The sequence below is a fragment of the Bos mutus genome, chromosome 5, assembly GCF_027580195.1.
Source record: "Bos mutus isolate GX-2022 chromosome 5, NWIPB_WYAK_1.1, whole genome shotgun sequence".
Lineage (NCBI taxonomy): Eukaryota > Metazoa > Chordata > Mammalia > Artiodactyla > Bovidae > Bos > Bos mutus.
In genome coordinates, this window is record NC_091621.1 from 48,490,426 (window position 1) to 48,507,121 (window position 16,696).

The following is a 16,696-nucleotide window of genomic DNA, read 5'->3' on the forward strand; positions in this document are numbered from 1 at the left end:
ATTCTCATAAACCCTTTCATCCTTTGAGTCTCAAAAGTCACCTCCTCTGAGAAGCCTTCCCTGGTCACCTTTCTATGGTACCCCACTGTCCCTCTCTACCCATCACTCTGTTTTCTCCATGGCATTTACCACCTTGTGTAATGACTTCACCACTAATTAATCCATTTACTCGTTCCCTGTCTTTCTTTTCCTACCAAGAGCGTAGGGGCATTGTCGGTTTTGTTCACTTTTGTATCCTTGGCACCCAGAAAAGGTCCTGGCACATAAAAAAAGGTGCCCAATAAATATTTATTAAATGAAAAACATACTTTATTAGCATTCAAGATTTTATAGGGCTCTTCAGATTTTTCCAGCTGCAGCCTGTGTAGAAAACAAATTTTTCCCGATGCAGGATTTCAGTTAGTGTCAACATATTGTTTCTGTTGACATCTTCCTGAAGCCTCAAGGCAGCCTATTAACTAGCCTTGGGATTTTCGTTGCATGCAAAAATAAATAAATAAAAAACAAACTACAGTCCTGAAATGTATAGTGTGTAAGACTTCCACACCATACAGTTAGCTGTATAACAGGGACAACACCATCCACGGGAAAGATAGCCTGGTGAGGAAAATGAGGGGGAGGAAAATTAAATGAAAGACTATTTTTTTCTTTACTATGACATTGGGAAGCCACGGGTGTTCAAGAAGTTAAAACTATTTTTCACCACATTTTTTTTCTTATACCTCACTCTGTGAGGCTAACCAGTTAAGTGTAAACAATCTTCTCACTTTTTTTTCCATCAATAGTTTCTGAGAAATGCTACAAAGGAGACTTAAACCACACACACACACAGACAAACGAGAAAGCAAGGTAATTATACAGTAGCCTTTACTGTGCTTTAGTAGGTAGGAGTAATAATAAATATGAAATAGAAAGATTAAAGCAAATGCCTCTCTGGTTTCCTGTCTCCTGATTTCAGTGTAAGTAGTAAGAGAAACACACAGCCTGAATCACGAGTTCTAGATTTGTGGATTCCACGGGAGAGCTTGTTCTGAATCAGGGAGTCCCTGCACACTCACAAACTGGAATGAATGAGATGGGGTAAGCTTGAACATGGCATTCTCAACAGCCAACCATGGAGGCCACTTCCAAGTTTCAACAGTCCCCACTCTCTCTACTTTTTGGTCTGTTACCTCAGCTCAGCCAGCCCCACCACCCCCATTTCCGGCCCAGGTCCTGTCCTGGGTTCCTCATGGCCTCCTTTTCCTTATTTGAACATTCTGTAGGAGTATAAACAGAGCTTGACCTTATGAAAGACTTCTCTTATTTTTCACTCAAAAATTTTGAAAGCCAGAGTCCAGGCAAACTCTTCAGAGGTTACTCTGGGTGGAGGCAGGAAGAACTTTCTGGAAATGGGTTGAATTTCCCTCCATGGTAGGAGCAGAGTTTGGAGAACTACACAGGGAATCAGTCCTAAGCAAGCACAAGCGTGCTGTTTCTCTGCTGGACCTGGGGAAAGGGCCGGCTATGGCTTCCTGTGTCCTGAACTCTACTTGAGGCCCAGGGACGTTGGAGAAAGCCAACCCTAGCCTCTTACTGCTGGAGCCATTCTAAAACTCAACCGGAACAGATTTCCTACCTTCGCTCTAAAGGAGTTCACCGGGGAAAAGCCAGGCTTCCTAAGGGACTTCAGAGGCTCCCAGGAACTACATGCAGCCCCAAGAGGACAGGGCTCTGCCTTTTTCTAAAAGAGAAGTCTGCACCAGCTGGACTGAAGCAAGCTGTCCCTGAATAGGAACAAACTAAAACCACAAAAGCCAGAGCCCTTTCTCATGAAACCTCAAATATGTGCATCTTGATACTAACCTAGATATTCCAATATCAGAAAATAATAATAATTTACAAAACAGTTCCACAAACTCTACAGAATACATTTGAATTGTCAGTGCAATTTTTTGGGAGACTGGTTGCATTGTGCTATGCTCAGTCATTCAGTCATGTCTGACTCTATGAGCCCTATGGACTGTAGCTCACCAGGCTCCTCTGTCCATGGGGTTCTCCAGGCAAGAAAAATGGAGTGGGTTGTCGTGCCCTTCTCCAGGGGATCTTCTCAACCCAGGAATCAAACCGATATCTCCAGCATCATCCTGTATTGCAGACAGGTTCTTTACCCACTGAGCCACCTGGGAAGCCCAGAAGATTGGTTGCTTCAGTTCAAATCCCCTTGAGCAAGTTACCGATCATCTCACAGCCTCAGGTTTTTTCATTTATGAAGTGGAGATGTTAATAGCATTCAACTAGTTAATCCATGAAGACACTGGTCCTAATGCTGGGCACACAGTCTGAGCTCAGAAACATTAGCTGTTATTATTCCTCACCCACTGCCTTATTATGCTTACAAGAAAGGTATGCGCATGGGTAAGGTTACAAACATTAGATTTCATGCATGTTTCTTTATTACTTGTTTTACCACCCGGAAAAGCTCAAAATACTCAATTCTGCCCCTGAAATAATCTGCTATATGCAACAGAGTCAGCTCAAAGGAATCCAAACTACACCCGAGTGTGTACCACAGTCTGGAGAAAGAGCCAGCCCATGTTTGTAAGAATGAGCACTCATTGCAGCATCCTGGCCATGTAACACATGGGGTATGAATTCCCAAATACTGAGTTCAGCATGGCCCTACTTTCTCAGCTGATCTCAGTAGAGACGCTGACAACTGAAAAATTATAACATGCAGTCATACTCAGAAAGGAAGTGAAATGAGGAAATAACCAGAGAGAAAAGTGGACATAACTTGTCTCACAACCATGAGGATGGCAAGTCGGTAAGGAAGGGGCAAAGTAGACAATCACAAGGACATGTTCAGTTCCAAATTAGTTCAGTTTTTCTAACATCTTATAAAGGAATTTTGGAATAAAAGCAGGAGGAAGAGGGTAGCAAAAGTATTAGCATATTGTGAGGTCTTTAATTTTTCCACTTTATCATCAATAAAATCTTCCCTTCGGAGATAGTACTAGATGACTTGAAAGAGTGCATGCCTTTCAAGACATGTTAAAAATGATTCACTATCTTAGCTTAAACTCAAAACGTTTCCACGTATTAGAACATGATATTTAAAAATACTGTTTACAAGTGTGCCGTAACATTTTAATACAAGCATTTCTTTCCTCATTAACTGAAGAAAAAAGGATGCAAAATAGGATAGAGTCTGACCTCAACTATGTTATAAAAAAAAAAAAGAGGTGAAATGCTGACAGCGGCTGCTTCCGTGTAAGAAAACCAGGGGCGTTTTTTCTTTGCTTTCCCCTCATACCCCAATACTTAGAAAGTTTCTCCATAAGCATGTATTACTCTTACAATAAAACAAATTTAAATAACATGACATTTTAACGGCACCAAACTATATTAAAACTCCATGAAGTTTTCAGAGATTTAGGAAATGGGAGTGGGAGTGGGGGTGGGGTAGATGTGTGTGTGTGCGTGTGTGCGTACATGCGTGTGTGTTGGTCAAAAACAGCAATGGGCTCCCAAATGCTAGTGCCTGCCTCTCATCCAACCAGGCATATACTACGGCGCCTGGCGTCTGTCAAAACGCTGTCGACTCTTGATCTCCGAGGAAACTGATGAGTCAGGCTGTGGGTGATCCAAGCCCTTTCTTCTCCTCCCCCCCTCAGGCTGCCTTGGGTTGGGTTTTGTTTTTCTCTGCTCTTTAGTAGCTCCGCTCTGTGGCTTAAGAAGCCAAGCTTGTGTCTATCAATGTTCGTCTTTTCCAACAGTTCCAGTGACAAGTCTGGCAAGGGACAAGCTTGAAGTTTTTGAATGAAGGATTTGGAGGTTCTCCCAAAGCACCTGCCCAGTGCTGGTTCCTCAGGACTCTGGGTGGTTTAAGGGGCTGCACCGAGCCCTCTGTGCCCAGGACTCCTGGGGGAGTAGGAGTGACCGGGCTGTCCTAGGGAGCCCGGGAGGGGGTGGGCAGGTGAGCTCACAGCCTCCTCCCGAGGGCAGAATCCTCCTAAGGGGGAGCTGCGGGTAGAGTTTAATTCCTCAGAAGCTCTCCTGCCAGTGAGGTAGTCCCTCAGTCAGATGGTCTGCTTCTTCTCAAGCTGGGATTCTTCCCTGAGCTTCTAAGAACCCCGATTCATCGCCCCGCCCCCACCCCCGTCATCATGACCTCCTGTCAGCCGCCTTCCCACTCTCCCCAGAGGCCCTTCATGGAGTGGCTGCCCATACCTGGGGCAGCAGCTACCGAGTCAGAGCAACCTGAAGGATACCAGTCAGTCTCTGAAGTGGCTCCTGGTTCAAATCCCCGCTCTGCCACGTGTCCTTGTTCAGTAGCTAAGTCGTGTCAGACTCTTTGTGACCCCATGTCGTTGTTCAGTAGCTAAGTCGTGTCTGACTCTCTGTGACCCTGTGGACTGCAATGCCAAGGACTGGTTCCATGGGAGACAATTTTTCCACAGACCTGGGGTGGCTGGGGGGATGGTTTCGGGGATGATTCCAGCACATTACCTTTATTGTGCACTTTATTTCTAATCTAATGCCACCACTGACCTGACCAGAGGCACCGGTCCTCAGCCCAGAGGGTAGGGACCCCGATCTACCTCACCGAGTGGTGGAGAGGACTAAGTTAGTTAGAACGGGTAGAGTGACGAGCACCAAAACAAGGAAACGGAAAATGGACCTGCCCCTGTTATTGGAACCCTACAAGCAAGGCTACAGATGCGACTTTTGAAGGTGAAGCCTGGACAGATGCCGAAGAAAGTGAGACTTGGGTCAGCCACCTCTTCCTCAGCAGCTTGAGGCTGCAGCTCAGTTCCACCCCTCAAGTACCACATCAGTACCCGCCAGCCAGGTACACACGAACTGCGGGGGTGAACAAACAGGACAGGCAAAACCAGGCCGTCCCATGGGAAACTATTTATAGCCGAGTGTTCCTTCACCTCCGATTTACCATCTAACAGTTTGGTTGGCTCAGCTTTGGGGAAATGGTGTTCTTGTCAAAGCACTCGTCAAAAATATCCCACATCTGAGGACAGAATTGGTGAGGAGACCCAGTAAGGGCTGGCGGTTCGTCTTCTGCCAGGCGAAGGGGTCTAAGCAGCCTGACCAGGTCACAGTAGCTCCGGACACAGCCTGACAACACCGAGACGGTGCTGAGCAAACTTGTGCTCGAGGACGGGTGGGTATTTACCTTTCGCCAGGAAATACAGCTAACACAACAGGAAAGATGATCAATGTATATTTTAAAAGAATGTGTATACAAACAAACCCCCTCCCATATGTTACTGGGTTTCCTCCAAAGAAAACAGATTAAATCAAATATCTACCAGGCACTCAGCCCTGTATTGGGCTGTGGGAATTCCCGGCCTCCTTTCTCAGGAAGCTTAAAATCAAGTCGGGAAGGCAAGACAAACACACGAGGAAAGGTCAGGCATCCAAGCAAGACATCTGTGACAAGCCAAAAGGACGATACAGACAACGGGTATTTCGGGAGATGGGGGAGAAACGTGAACACTCCAGTCTTAGGAGGGCTCAGAGAGGAGGTGGAGTTTGAGCTGAGCCAAAGCATAGACTCACAGGATTCAGTAAAGCAGAGGGAAAAAAAACAAGAGTAATCCAGGGAGGAGGTACAGTGTAAGCAGAGGTGTGGGAGCAGTACTCGGGCGCATCTGGAGGAAGCCAGCCAGCAGGCAGGCTTGGCTACAGCGGGGCATCACTGCACAGAAGACAGAATCAGCGACCACCAGAAGAAAAAGCGGTTTCCTGGGTCATCCAGTACAATCTCACTTTACAGATGAGGAAATGGACGCTCAGGGAGACTAGGTGATTGACCTCAAGTCACACAGCTAGTTGTCAGTGGGAAATCCTTTGAGAAAACAAATCTGTTAGTTTTCAATTTTGAATTGGAGTAAATTAACTGGCTACAGAGAGACAAAGGAGAATCAGACTAGGGTGAAAGAGACAGTGCCCTTTCGAACCATGAACGTTGGTGGTCACAGGAGGAGCTCAGTAAACGCTTACTAAAGAAATTGATAAGATAACCACTATATAATTTCAGAGTCACGTAGTATCTGAATTTTTCTCTTCCTTCCCACTGCCCCTCTGCCCCAGTGAATAAAAATCTCAACTTGAGCAGTGGTATACCCACCAAGTGGAAAAAAAGTCCTCAGAGATAAAAGTCAAGGGGAGTCTCAAAGGGTTTCAGATCTCTAACCTCTCTGTGGTGGGTGTGGGTACAAAGGGCAGAAAACAAACCCCCTATGTGGGTGGCAGGTGGGCTGGGGAGAGGGAACATCTGTTTTTTGTTTTTTTATTCTCTTTGAAGCTATGAGAAATCAGGTGCTTTGTACATTTCCATCATAAAGGAGACAGAATCGAAAGGTTAAAAGTCTTAGGAAGGTGAACCGAGGATGGAGTAGGGCCAGACCCCCATATGCTTCACCCAGGCAGCTTAGGAGTAAGGAAAGGAACTGCCTTGACAAGTTCCCAGGAAGCAAGGGGGCTGTCACTCTCACACATGGGTAGGGAGGTTATTATGAATAGATTTCCGGAAAGTTCTTTCAGGCCATTTCAGGGGTTGGGGGTGTTCTCTGAGCAGTACATAAAGCAGTCGGTATGGTCTTGTGCATAAACCAGAAGCAATAAAAAACAAACAAAAAAGAAGCCAAAAGCACAAAATGGATCAATATTAAAATCGACATTGAAGAAGGCACAGAGAACCAACCTTAAGTAACTGGCCATCTCCAGTCCCCAAGAATAAAACAGTCCTGTTCATTACCACGGTGCCATAAACGGATGTCAGGTCGGAATGGATCAAGGTAGATGATGCGATCGGTTCGACTTTTTCAGGTTCATCCTCGTTTTTCTGAACATGCACACAAACGTACAAATTAAAAAACAAAAAGATAATTTTTAACAATGATAATTCTCATGATGATAAAATGTCACTCATGCCCACCTGGGAAGGATCCTACTGGAGCCCCCAATACATTTGTTTAGGCAAGATCCCCAGGAGCAACCTTTTATCCCCTTTATCTGCAGAATCACTGTGCTTGCCCAGCCTGTGGAAAGCCATTTGTTTACTGCGTATTAACATCTATTGATTGCCAGCAGTGAGCTAGCCATCCATTTAACACTCCCCCAGCAGATATATGAAACCGAGGTCCACTTTATTGCCAAGAAAGAGCCCACCACTGAATTGGGAAGGAGACAGTCTTATACTTGGCTATTTGCAGGAACATGTGACAATTTATTTTGGAGAGGATTCGGCTTCTGCGAGGTTAAACAAGCCATTTCCTAAGGTGTGAGATGGACCATCCTATTTGATGTGATGGCAGAGCGGAAGGAATCTGGATTCCTAAGAAGGCAGCAGTGTGTTAGCCCAGAGATGGGTAAGTCATTCAGAGGGTAAAGAGGGAAAGATAGAGTCATGGATGGTGGGTAAGAGAGAGCCATGGAGCTGAGGAGGAGCCAAGCACAAGGACTGGACCTGGGTGCTGATGTTCCTGAAGAAGAAACGAAAAACCTAACTCTGAACCTGAAGGCATTTAAATGGTCTGAGGTTCTGAGCACATTTGATCACAGGCTCACTCCCGATCATTAAATAAAGCCCCTCTTTAAGCCAGAGCAGAGAGTGCATTGCCCCAAATGTCTTTTTCTTTCTTGTTTAAAGGCATGAAGTGCTTCACGCTGCTTCCTGCCTTCAACGACAGGAAACGGAGTTTGTTATACAAATCTCTGGAAGATATGGAGCTAGAAAGAGCCGTTGCCCTCTGTATGCTGAACAGTGTGATAGCATGCATTATCTGCCGGAGCTCAGTTCCCAGCTGCACTCAGGTTTGCAAAGGCACATTTACATCTGAGCCAATGGGAAAGCCCACAGACTTCTGTAAGCATCAGGGTAACTCCAAAAACCACCCGATTTGGGGTGGGGGGAGAGGGGCAGGGGGAGGCTGAGACTTATTAACTTCATTATATTATTGCCGACAGTGTTTATGTATTTCAATTTATGTCTTATTAAACATTCATTATTTTTAAACCCACCAAGTTTCATTAACATCTAAACTAAACGGATTCATGGACCAAATTGATTTCTGAAGCCTTTAAAGTACTGTCTATATTTCTTTGTTGAAGTTGCGCTGGGAGGAAAAGATAAGCTGGCAAGGGTTTCTCCAATGCCGTGATCTCTTTTCAAGTAAGAGATGTCATAACCTAAGAGAAAGTGACTTATTTGCATAAAATATTCCATAGTGAACTCAGTTGAAGAAGATTTTTAGAAAGCTCATTAGAGATGTTTTTTTTTCCTGTTAAAAATTACTTCTAATACCGTCAGGGAAGATGAGGAACTATCCTGTGAAAATGAAGTTGAGGGGAAAAAAAAATCTCTATGAGTCTAAAATCAGAACAATAGATCACTGTTTAGATAAGGATCCCTCGTGACTATGAGTAGAAAAAGAAAAATCGGTGACCTTTAGATTAAAAAAAAGTAAAACCACACCACACATCTTGCTTTAAAATAAAACCAGAATTGTTCAAACTTAAGATCAGCTGACCACACTTCTTATTTTTGTTAAATATTTGAGTGTCTCAGAAGTGCTTCACTCAGAGAACTGGATGTCATCTTTGTCTGAGCATCTGGAATGTTCTAACACTGATCTTTTTGGCTGGAGGATCCATTCTCCCTCCTCAAATGATACAGACTGTGGATTGTTGATTATCCATCCACAAGGGCCAAATGAGACAATGGAAGCCATGTTCAACTCTTACCACCACATGGACTGTAGTCTGCCAGGCTCCTCTGTCCCTGGGATTCTCCAGGCAAGAACACTGGAGTGGGTTGCCATTTCCTTTTCAAGGAATCTTCGTGACCCAGGGATTGAACCCAGGTCTGCATTGCAGGCAGATTCTTTACCACCTGAGCTGCGAGGGAAACCCATATCTGGTATACAATAGGTGCTTAATAACTGCAGTGATTCAGATTAGCCAAGAATCATGATATCACAGTTAGCCTTTGCTGAGGTAGGATGAAATACTCTGTTTGTGAAAGATTGACTCCAAAAACCCAGAAGTGGCTCAAAAGCTGGAAAGGAACAGGGAGAAAATTGCTTCTAAATTACTGTTTCATCTTCTCTAACATCTTTCCCTGACTTCTGACTGTTTCTCAATAATTGCATTTTTCTAAATTAAGTCCTGGATCAACAGCACAGGTAACTAGCATGGCCATTAAATCAATGTTCCCAGAACTTGAGAGCTGGTGGCATACAACAAACCACCTGGGACTAGGGATCAGAGAGGTTAGGTTTACAATTCAAGTTTGGTTCTCATCCACTGGATGATCTGGGCAATTTATGGAATACTGCTGGGAACTGGTTTTCTCAGCTGTGAATAAGACCAATGGTGCCTGATTGGTAGGGTAGTTATGAAGGAGAGAGAATAATGACTGTAATAACACGTTAATACATGCTAGCTGCTATTATTATTGGTGGCAATTAGTTGCTAAGTCATGTCTGACTCTGTGCGACCCTATGGACTGGAGCCTACCAGGTTCCTGCCCATGGGATCCCCAGGCAAGAACTGGAGTGGGTAGCCATTTCCATCTCCAGGGGATCTTCCTGACCCAGGGCTGAACCCATGTCTCCTGCATTGACAGGCAGATTCTTCACTGACCAAGCCACCAGAGAAGCAGAAACATGCATTTACTGTGTTTTCGTGGAGTATTTTATAATACTCCAACGAATAAGGATTCCTGCAGGGTGGTGAGACAGACTTTCAGGCTTTCAATCATGGCTCTGTCACTTTCTAAGTAATTTTGTACACATTATGTAGCCTCTCTGTGATTCAATTTCCTCCTCTATACAGCAGAAGTGATGATTAAGAGGCATTTGTGCCATGGACTTTTCACAGGACTGAATGAGTTAGGATGCAAGTCTCAGGAAACTGAGTAAAATCTGGCATTTGATAACTTATGACCCATGTCTGCTATCATTATTTTATTTAAAACACAAAACAGTTTCTGCCATGCCCGTGGCAGTTAAGCCCATCTCCTTCTTTGCCATAAAGCCTAGTTTTGTTCGGGTCACAATAAACCCAAGCCTGGGAAAGCTATGATTGGCCCAAGCTTCATGGTTATCTCATTCTCCGTTGCCTGGTTACTCACATTCCTACCCCTTAGAGCTAGAGGTGGCCATGCGGTCCAGCCTGGACCAGTGAGATGCCAGAAATCCACCAGGGGCACTTCCAGGAATGAGCTTCCTCCTTGCTAAGAGAAGACTCTTGAGGAAAGCCCTTTGCTCCTCTTTCCACACTTCCTCCCTTTGGACTTTGATGTGAGGCTATCCATGCAGAGAGGTGGCAGCCGTTTTGCTTCCATGAATTCAAGATGGGAGATGAAAACCAGCAGATTGGTGCAGGGGAAGAGTAAGAGAGACTCGATTCTTGAGGACACCACTGAGCACACTTCCAACCTTTAAGCTTTTTCCTAACAATAGATGTCATGGTTTAAGCTGCTATTTGATTGGGTCTTCTGTTACTTATAACCCAAAGGAAGTCCCTGTAAGAAATGAGAGCCATGACTGTTGGACACAGCACTAGACTCTAGGTGTTTCTCAGCCACGAGGGCTCAGAACTGCTCGAGTGTTATCCTCTCACCCTGGAGAACCCTGGCCATAGTCAGGACTGTGCAGCCAATTACAACAGCGAGTCTGGAAGAAAATAGGAAAAAGAGGGCTTGGACTTCATGTAAACTTGAAGGGCTGCTCGTGCTGAATGGAAATGGATTCTTTTGTGTTGGAAACACACAGAAATGGACAGGTCCCTGTGAATGGGAAAAAGAACCCTCTGAATGGCTTTCTTTTGCTCATTTCAGCAAATGAAAACAAAAGACAGACTCCAGAGAAACCTGCTCACAAAAGTGGAATTAATACCTGGGGAGTCAAGTAGAAAAAGGGGTGAAATAATGCTGTGGCCCTCCCCCGTGTCCAGAGATAATTTTCACTTCTGTGTTTTTTTTTTTTTGTCTATTTTCTATCTTGCCCTTCTCTCCCCCTTAGGGCATAATCGCTAATGTTGCGGCCTATTCTGTCTAGTTTATTATGTGTAATTTATTTCTGAATCCCAGCCTCTGCTTGTTCTTCTGTGTGTAACAAGGTTAATGCCTTGTAATGATGCTTTTGCCAGTTCTGCTTTTCATGACAAAATCCAATCTTGATTTAGCTCTAAACCTTGTCTCCCCTTTGGGCTTTCTTGGTTCCCTCAGAGTTGTCATTCTGCGTCTCCTTCGTGCCATGTCTAACCACACATCCCGCCTACACTTGAGCCTGCTCTCAGAGGGAAACCTTTTTCGGTTTGTCTCAAATGATGTTTGGGCTGAAAAAGAGAGTGCCTGGGCTTGACACACCAAAGTGGGACAAAGGCTACTGGGAAGGAATGTATGTGTGAGCATATTCAGGAAATACTGGGCATATCATGAGGGAAACAGCTTGACCTTGTAGCTCCTTCGTATAATCTTTCAAGGACCATAAACATCCTCCAGTGTGCACTGCCCAACTCCAGGGGACACGAGCCTGTCTTCTAGGATGTGAACAGCACACTCTGGACTTGAGTACCTCGGGGCCCCGCCCCTACCACGTGGAAGATGATCTGACTCAGTGAGAATCACGTGGGATGCTCACAGCCCTGCTGCAGTTATTATGGGAACAGCTGGAGGAAATGCACTCAAACGTGGTCTCTCAACTGTTGGGGAAACAGAAAAAGTCAAGTCTTTAATCCCCACAGTGCTGAAAAGATTCTCTTATTTTGGTTTTTCCCTATGGGGCCAGGGCAAAGAAACAACTGGATGTCTAGGAACTTCTTCTCCTCAGATGCTCAGTCGTGTCTGACTCTTTTGCGATCCTATGGACTGTAGCCCACCAGCCTCCTCTGTCCATGGGATTCTCCAAGCAAGAATACTGGAGTGGGTTGCCATTCCCTCCTCCAAGAATGTTCCTGACCCAGGGATCGAACACATGTCTCCTGCGTCTCCTGCATTGGCAGGCAGATTCTTCACTGCTGAGCCACACCTGGGAAGCCTAATGCCTCTCTGGCAGTAAATATTGTACTTTGCTCCTCATTGGCATACACTCACCTGAAGCAGTTTCTTCATCATTATTTACCCAGGGGCCCACTTGCAGTTAGGAAACCTCAGCAGGAGCCCATTGCCCAAGATCTGGCCCCGCTCCATCTCTGACCTGCTGCTTGATTTGGGCAAGCCCCTAAACCGCAACAACTGAATCTGTCAAATGGACACAATAATATACATGTCCTGCCTATTAGCATTGTTGTGAAGCCCAAATTAAATCGTGTGAAAACAACTGGAAAACTAAGTTCATCAAATTAAAGAATGGAAAGAACAACTATTTACCTATGTTAGATAGTGAGTTTTAAGCCAGCTTTTTCACTCTCTTCTTTCACCTTCATCAAGAGGCTCTTTAGAGAGCTAGTGGAGGTGACAGAATTCCAGCTGAGCTATTTCAAATCCTAAAAGATGATGCTGTTAAAATGCTGCACTCAATATGCCAGCAAATTTGGAAAACTCAGCAGTGGCCACAGGGCTGGAAAAGGTTAGTTTTCATTCCAATCCCAAAAAAGGCAATGCCAAAGAATGCTCAAACTACTGCACAATTGCACTCATCTCACACATTAGCAAATTAATGTTCAAAATTCTCCACGTGAGGCTTCAACAGTATGTGAACCGAGAAATTCCAGATATTGAAGCTGAATTTAGAAAAGGCAGAAGAACCAGAGATCAAATTGCCAACATCTGCTGGATCATCAAAAAAGCAAGAGAGTTCCAGAAAAAAACATCTACTTCTGCTTTATTGACTACGTCAAAGCCTCTGACTGTGTGGATCACAACAAACTATGGAAAATTCTTCAAGAGATGGGAATACCAGACCACGTGACCTGCCTCCTGAGAAATCTGTATGCAGGTCAAGAAACAACAGAACCAGACATGGAACCACAGACTGGTTCCAAATTGGGAAAGGAGTCCGTCAAGGCTGTATATTGTCACCCTGCTTATTTAACTTATACGCAGAGTACATCATGAGAAATGCTGGGCTGGATGAAGCACAAGCTGGAATCAAGATTGCAGGGAGAAATATCAGTAACCTCAGATAGGCAGATGACACCACCCTCATGGCAGAAAGAGAAGAGGAACTTAAGAACCTCTTGATGAAAGTGAAAGAGGAGAGTGAAAAAGCTGGCTTAAAACTCAACATTCAGAAACTAAGATCATGACATCTGGTCCCACCACTTCATGACAAATAGATGGGGAAGCAATGGAAACAGTGAGAGACTTTATTTTTCTGGGCTCCAAAATCACTTCAGATGGTGACTGCAGCCATGAAATTAAAAGACGTTTGATCCTTGGAAGAAAAGCTATGACAAACCTAAACAGCATATTAAAAAGCATAGACATTACTTTGCCAACAAAAGTCCATCTAGTCAAAGCTATGGTTTTTCCAGTAGTCATGTATGGATGTGAGAGTTAGACCATAAAGAAAGCTGAGCACCAAAGAAGTGATGCTTTTGAACTGTGGTGTTGGAGAAGACTCTTGAGAGTCCCTTGGACTGCAAGGAGATCCAACCAGTCCATCCTAAAGGAGATCAGTCCTGAATATTCATTGGAAGGACTGATGAAGAAGTTCCAATACTCTGACCACCTAATGTGAAGAACGGACTCATTGGAAAAGACCCTGATGCTAGGAAAGATCGACGGCAAGAGAAGGGGATGACAGTGGATGAGATGGGTGGATAGCATCACCGACTGAATGGATGTGAGTTTGAGCAAGCTCCGGGAGTTGATGATGGACAGGGAATCCTGGTGTGCTGCAGTCCATGGGGTGGCAAAGAGTTGGACATGACTGAGTGACTGACTGGTCATCTGAAAGAAGAATTTACTTTTGAACTCAAAGGATCCAAAGGAAAAGTTCAAAGTGTGCAGGAGGAATACAGAAGGGACGTTTAGGGACACACTTGGATATTTCATATCCACCTGCTTCAGTCTCTCTAAGGGCCCAGAGTCCTCCAGCCCTGCAGCCCTTGTAGTGTTAGTCACTCAGTTGTATTCAACTCTTTGCGACCACATGGACTGTAGCCCACCAGGCTCCTCTCCAGGCAAGAATACAGGTTTGGGTTGCCATTCCCTTCTCCCAAGGATCTTCCTGACCTAGGGATTTAACCCAGGTTTCCTGCATTGCAGGCAGGTTCTTTACCATCTGAGCCACCAGGCTCCAGCCCTGCTGCTGCTGCTGCTAAGTCGCTTCAGTTGCGTCCGACTCTGTGCGACCCCATAGACAGCAGCCCACCAGGCTCCCCTGTCCCTGAGATTCTCTAGGCAAGAACACTGGAGTGGGTTGCCATTTCCTTCTCCAATGCATGAAAGTGAAAAGTGAAAGTGAAGTCGCTCAGTCGTGTCCGACTCTTAGCGACCCCATGGACTGCAGCCTACCAGGCTCCTCCGTCCATGGGATTTTCCAGGCAAGAGTACTGGAGTGGGGTGCCATTGCCTTCTCCAGGCTCCAGCCCTACCTACGGCCAAAGTTTCACTACCCCAGGTTTATCCTTCTTTATTCTTGTTTTGTGCACCATCCCCCATCTAAATCTCGTTTCCATGTGACTACTTTCAGTCAATTATCTATGAAAAGACAACCTGACTCAAACAATTCATGAAAGTTTCTGAATGGCTGACAGTGCAAACAAATGCATTTTCCGAGATTCTTAGAGTTGGAAGAGAGACAATCCAACAACGTTTTCCATAAGGAAGCTACAGGCATTCTAAACAGGCTATTTCTTCACTATGGGGGCTGGCCTCCATGATGTGGGATTTTTGACACCTGCCCATGTTATGGCAACCCACTCCAGTACTTTTGCCTAGAAAATCCCATGGACGGAGGAGCCTGGTGTCCATGGGGTTGCAAAGAGTCGGACACGACTGAGCGACTTCACTTTCACTTTCTTTCTTTCATGTTATACCAGTACTGCCCTCACTCCTCATTTTGACTACTGCAAAACTACTGCAAAAGCTCCCTCTCCCAAATTGCTAAATACCCCCTAAATAAGTGGCATCATCTTCTTTGAGAACCAATGGAATCTATCATAAGGTTTCGGAGTTGCTGCAAAATGGTTATTCGGACACTTCTTCCTTCCAACCTTCCTCCTCCTCCTCCTCTCCATCATGGTGAATGGCACCACCATCCACCCTCAGGTCCCCTTCATCACTCTCCACACCCAATACATGAAAATCTCAGCTGAATCTCCCAGTCTTAAGTCTATCTTAAATTGCAACCCACTCCAGTATTCTTGCCTGGAGAATCCCATGGACGGAGGAGCCTGGTACTCTACAGTCCACAGGGTCGCAAAGAGTCGGACACGACTGAGCGACTTCACTTTCACTTTTTCTCCATCTCCATGGTCCCTACCCATCATCTCCCTCCTCATCTACTGTAAGAGCCTCCTGGTCTCTCTCTTTCAACCTATAATTTATTTTCTATCCAGTAGTCAGAGTGATCCTCTAAAATATAAAATAGGCTGTTACTTCGTTGCCTAAAATTCTTCAGTGGCTTACCATCACATTTATAATTAAATCCAAATGCCTCCCCAGGGCCCACCTGTTACTTCTTAAAACTCAACCCTTGTCATATCACTCTTTTCCTTCACTCTGCTTCAGTTCCCCCAGTGTCCTTCCTTCAGACACTTTAACATGTCCCCATCTTTCTGCCTCAGGGCCTTTGCACATGCTATTTCTTCTAGTTCCCCTCTCTTCATTTCTCGCAGGCTGGTTTTTTTGAAAAACAACTTTCAGATTTCAAATTCAATGTCACCTCTTTATGGTCACATGACTATAGATCTTCCTATCCCTATGCCAGTTGCTATTTTGAATTTTAACATTCCATTCGTTTTGTTGAAAATAATTAAATTTTTAAATTCAATGTCTGTCTCCCAGTAGACTCTAAGCTCTACAATAGCTTATCTTACTGTACACTCTGAATGCAGCATATACCTCAGCATCTAGCATGTAGCAAGCTGTCAATAAACATTTATTGAATGAATAAATAAGTACATGGACCAATGTTTGAATGCTTTCAGTCAATATCTAGCCAGACAACCCTGGCACATTGCTAAATAGGTCTAATCATTACAAAGTTCTCCTATTGAGGCAAAATTTGTTCCCTGCAAGCACTGGGCCTTGGTTCTGCCTGGGGAAACACCAAACTACCCCACATCACCTGCTTCCATGTATTGGGTTGGTCAAAAAGTTCGTCAAGTTTTCTTGTAACAGGAAAAACCTGAATGAACTTTTTGGCCCATCCGATACATTCATATCCATAGTTCATTAATGCTTGGAAGAGAGTTTCTGGGTCTTTTGCCATCTCTGTCTATAGACAGTCTACAGACTTGGTGTACTGAAAATGAGGCTCTAAGAGCTAAACAAAATACATTTAAGTATTTTGGTATCCTCTCACCAAAGCAAAGAATAACAGCACTGTTCTTTCCCCATGATTAGAACAGCATAATTCATGAACATTGGGCTAACTTTAGAAATAACATAGTAGCAGTATGGATAAGTAGAAAGAAGAGGAGATTCAGGGTAAAAAAAAAAAAAACACACGGGTTTAAGTTCAAGCTCTATTACTTATGAGCTGTCTCTAAGCAGTCATTTAACCTTTCTGAGGCT

General features: G+C 44.6%; 1 protein-coding gene across 3 annotated transcripts in view; it reads right to left on the reverse strand.

Moving 5' to 3' along the window:
• The window catches only part of PLXNC1 (plexin C1), a 156,128-nt gene that overhangs the window by 126,390 nt on the left and 13,042 nt on the right, over window positions 1–16,696 (reverse strand). For all 3 annotated transcript variants that reach the window (XM_070370909.1, XM_070370912.1, XM_070370910.1), the window contains exon 2: window positions 6,707–6,847. In XM_070370909.1, the coding sequence (XP_070227010.1) occupies window positions 6,707–6,847 (141 nt within the window). The remainder of the gene's footprint in view (window positions 1–6,706; window positions 6,848–16,696) is intronic.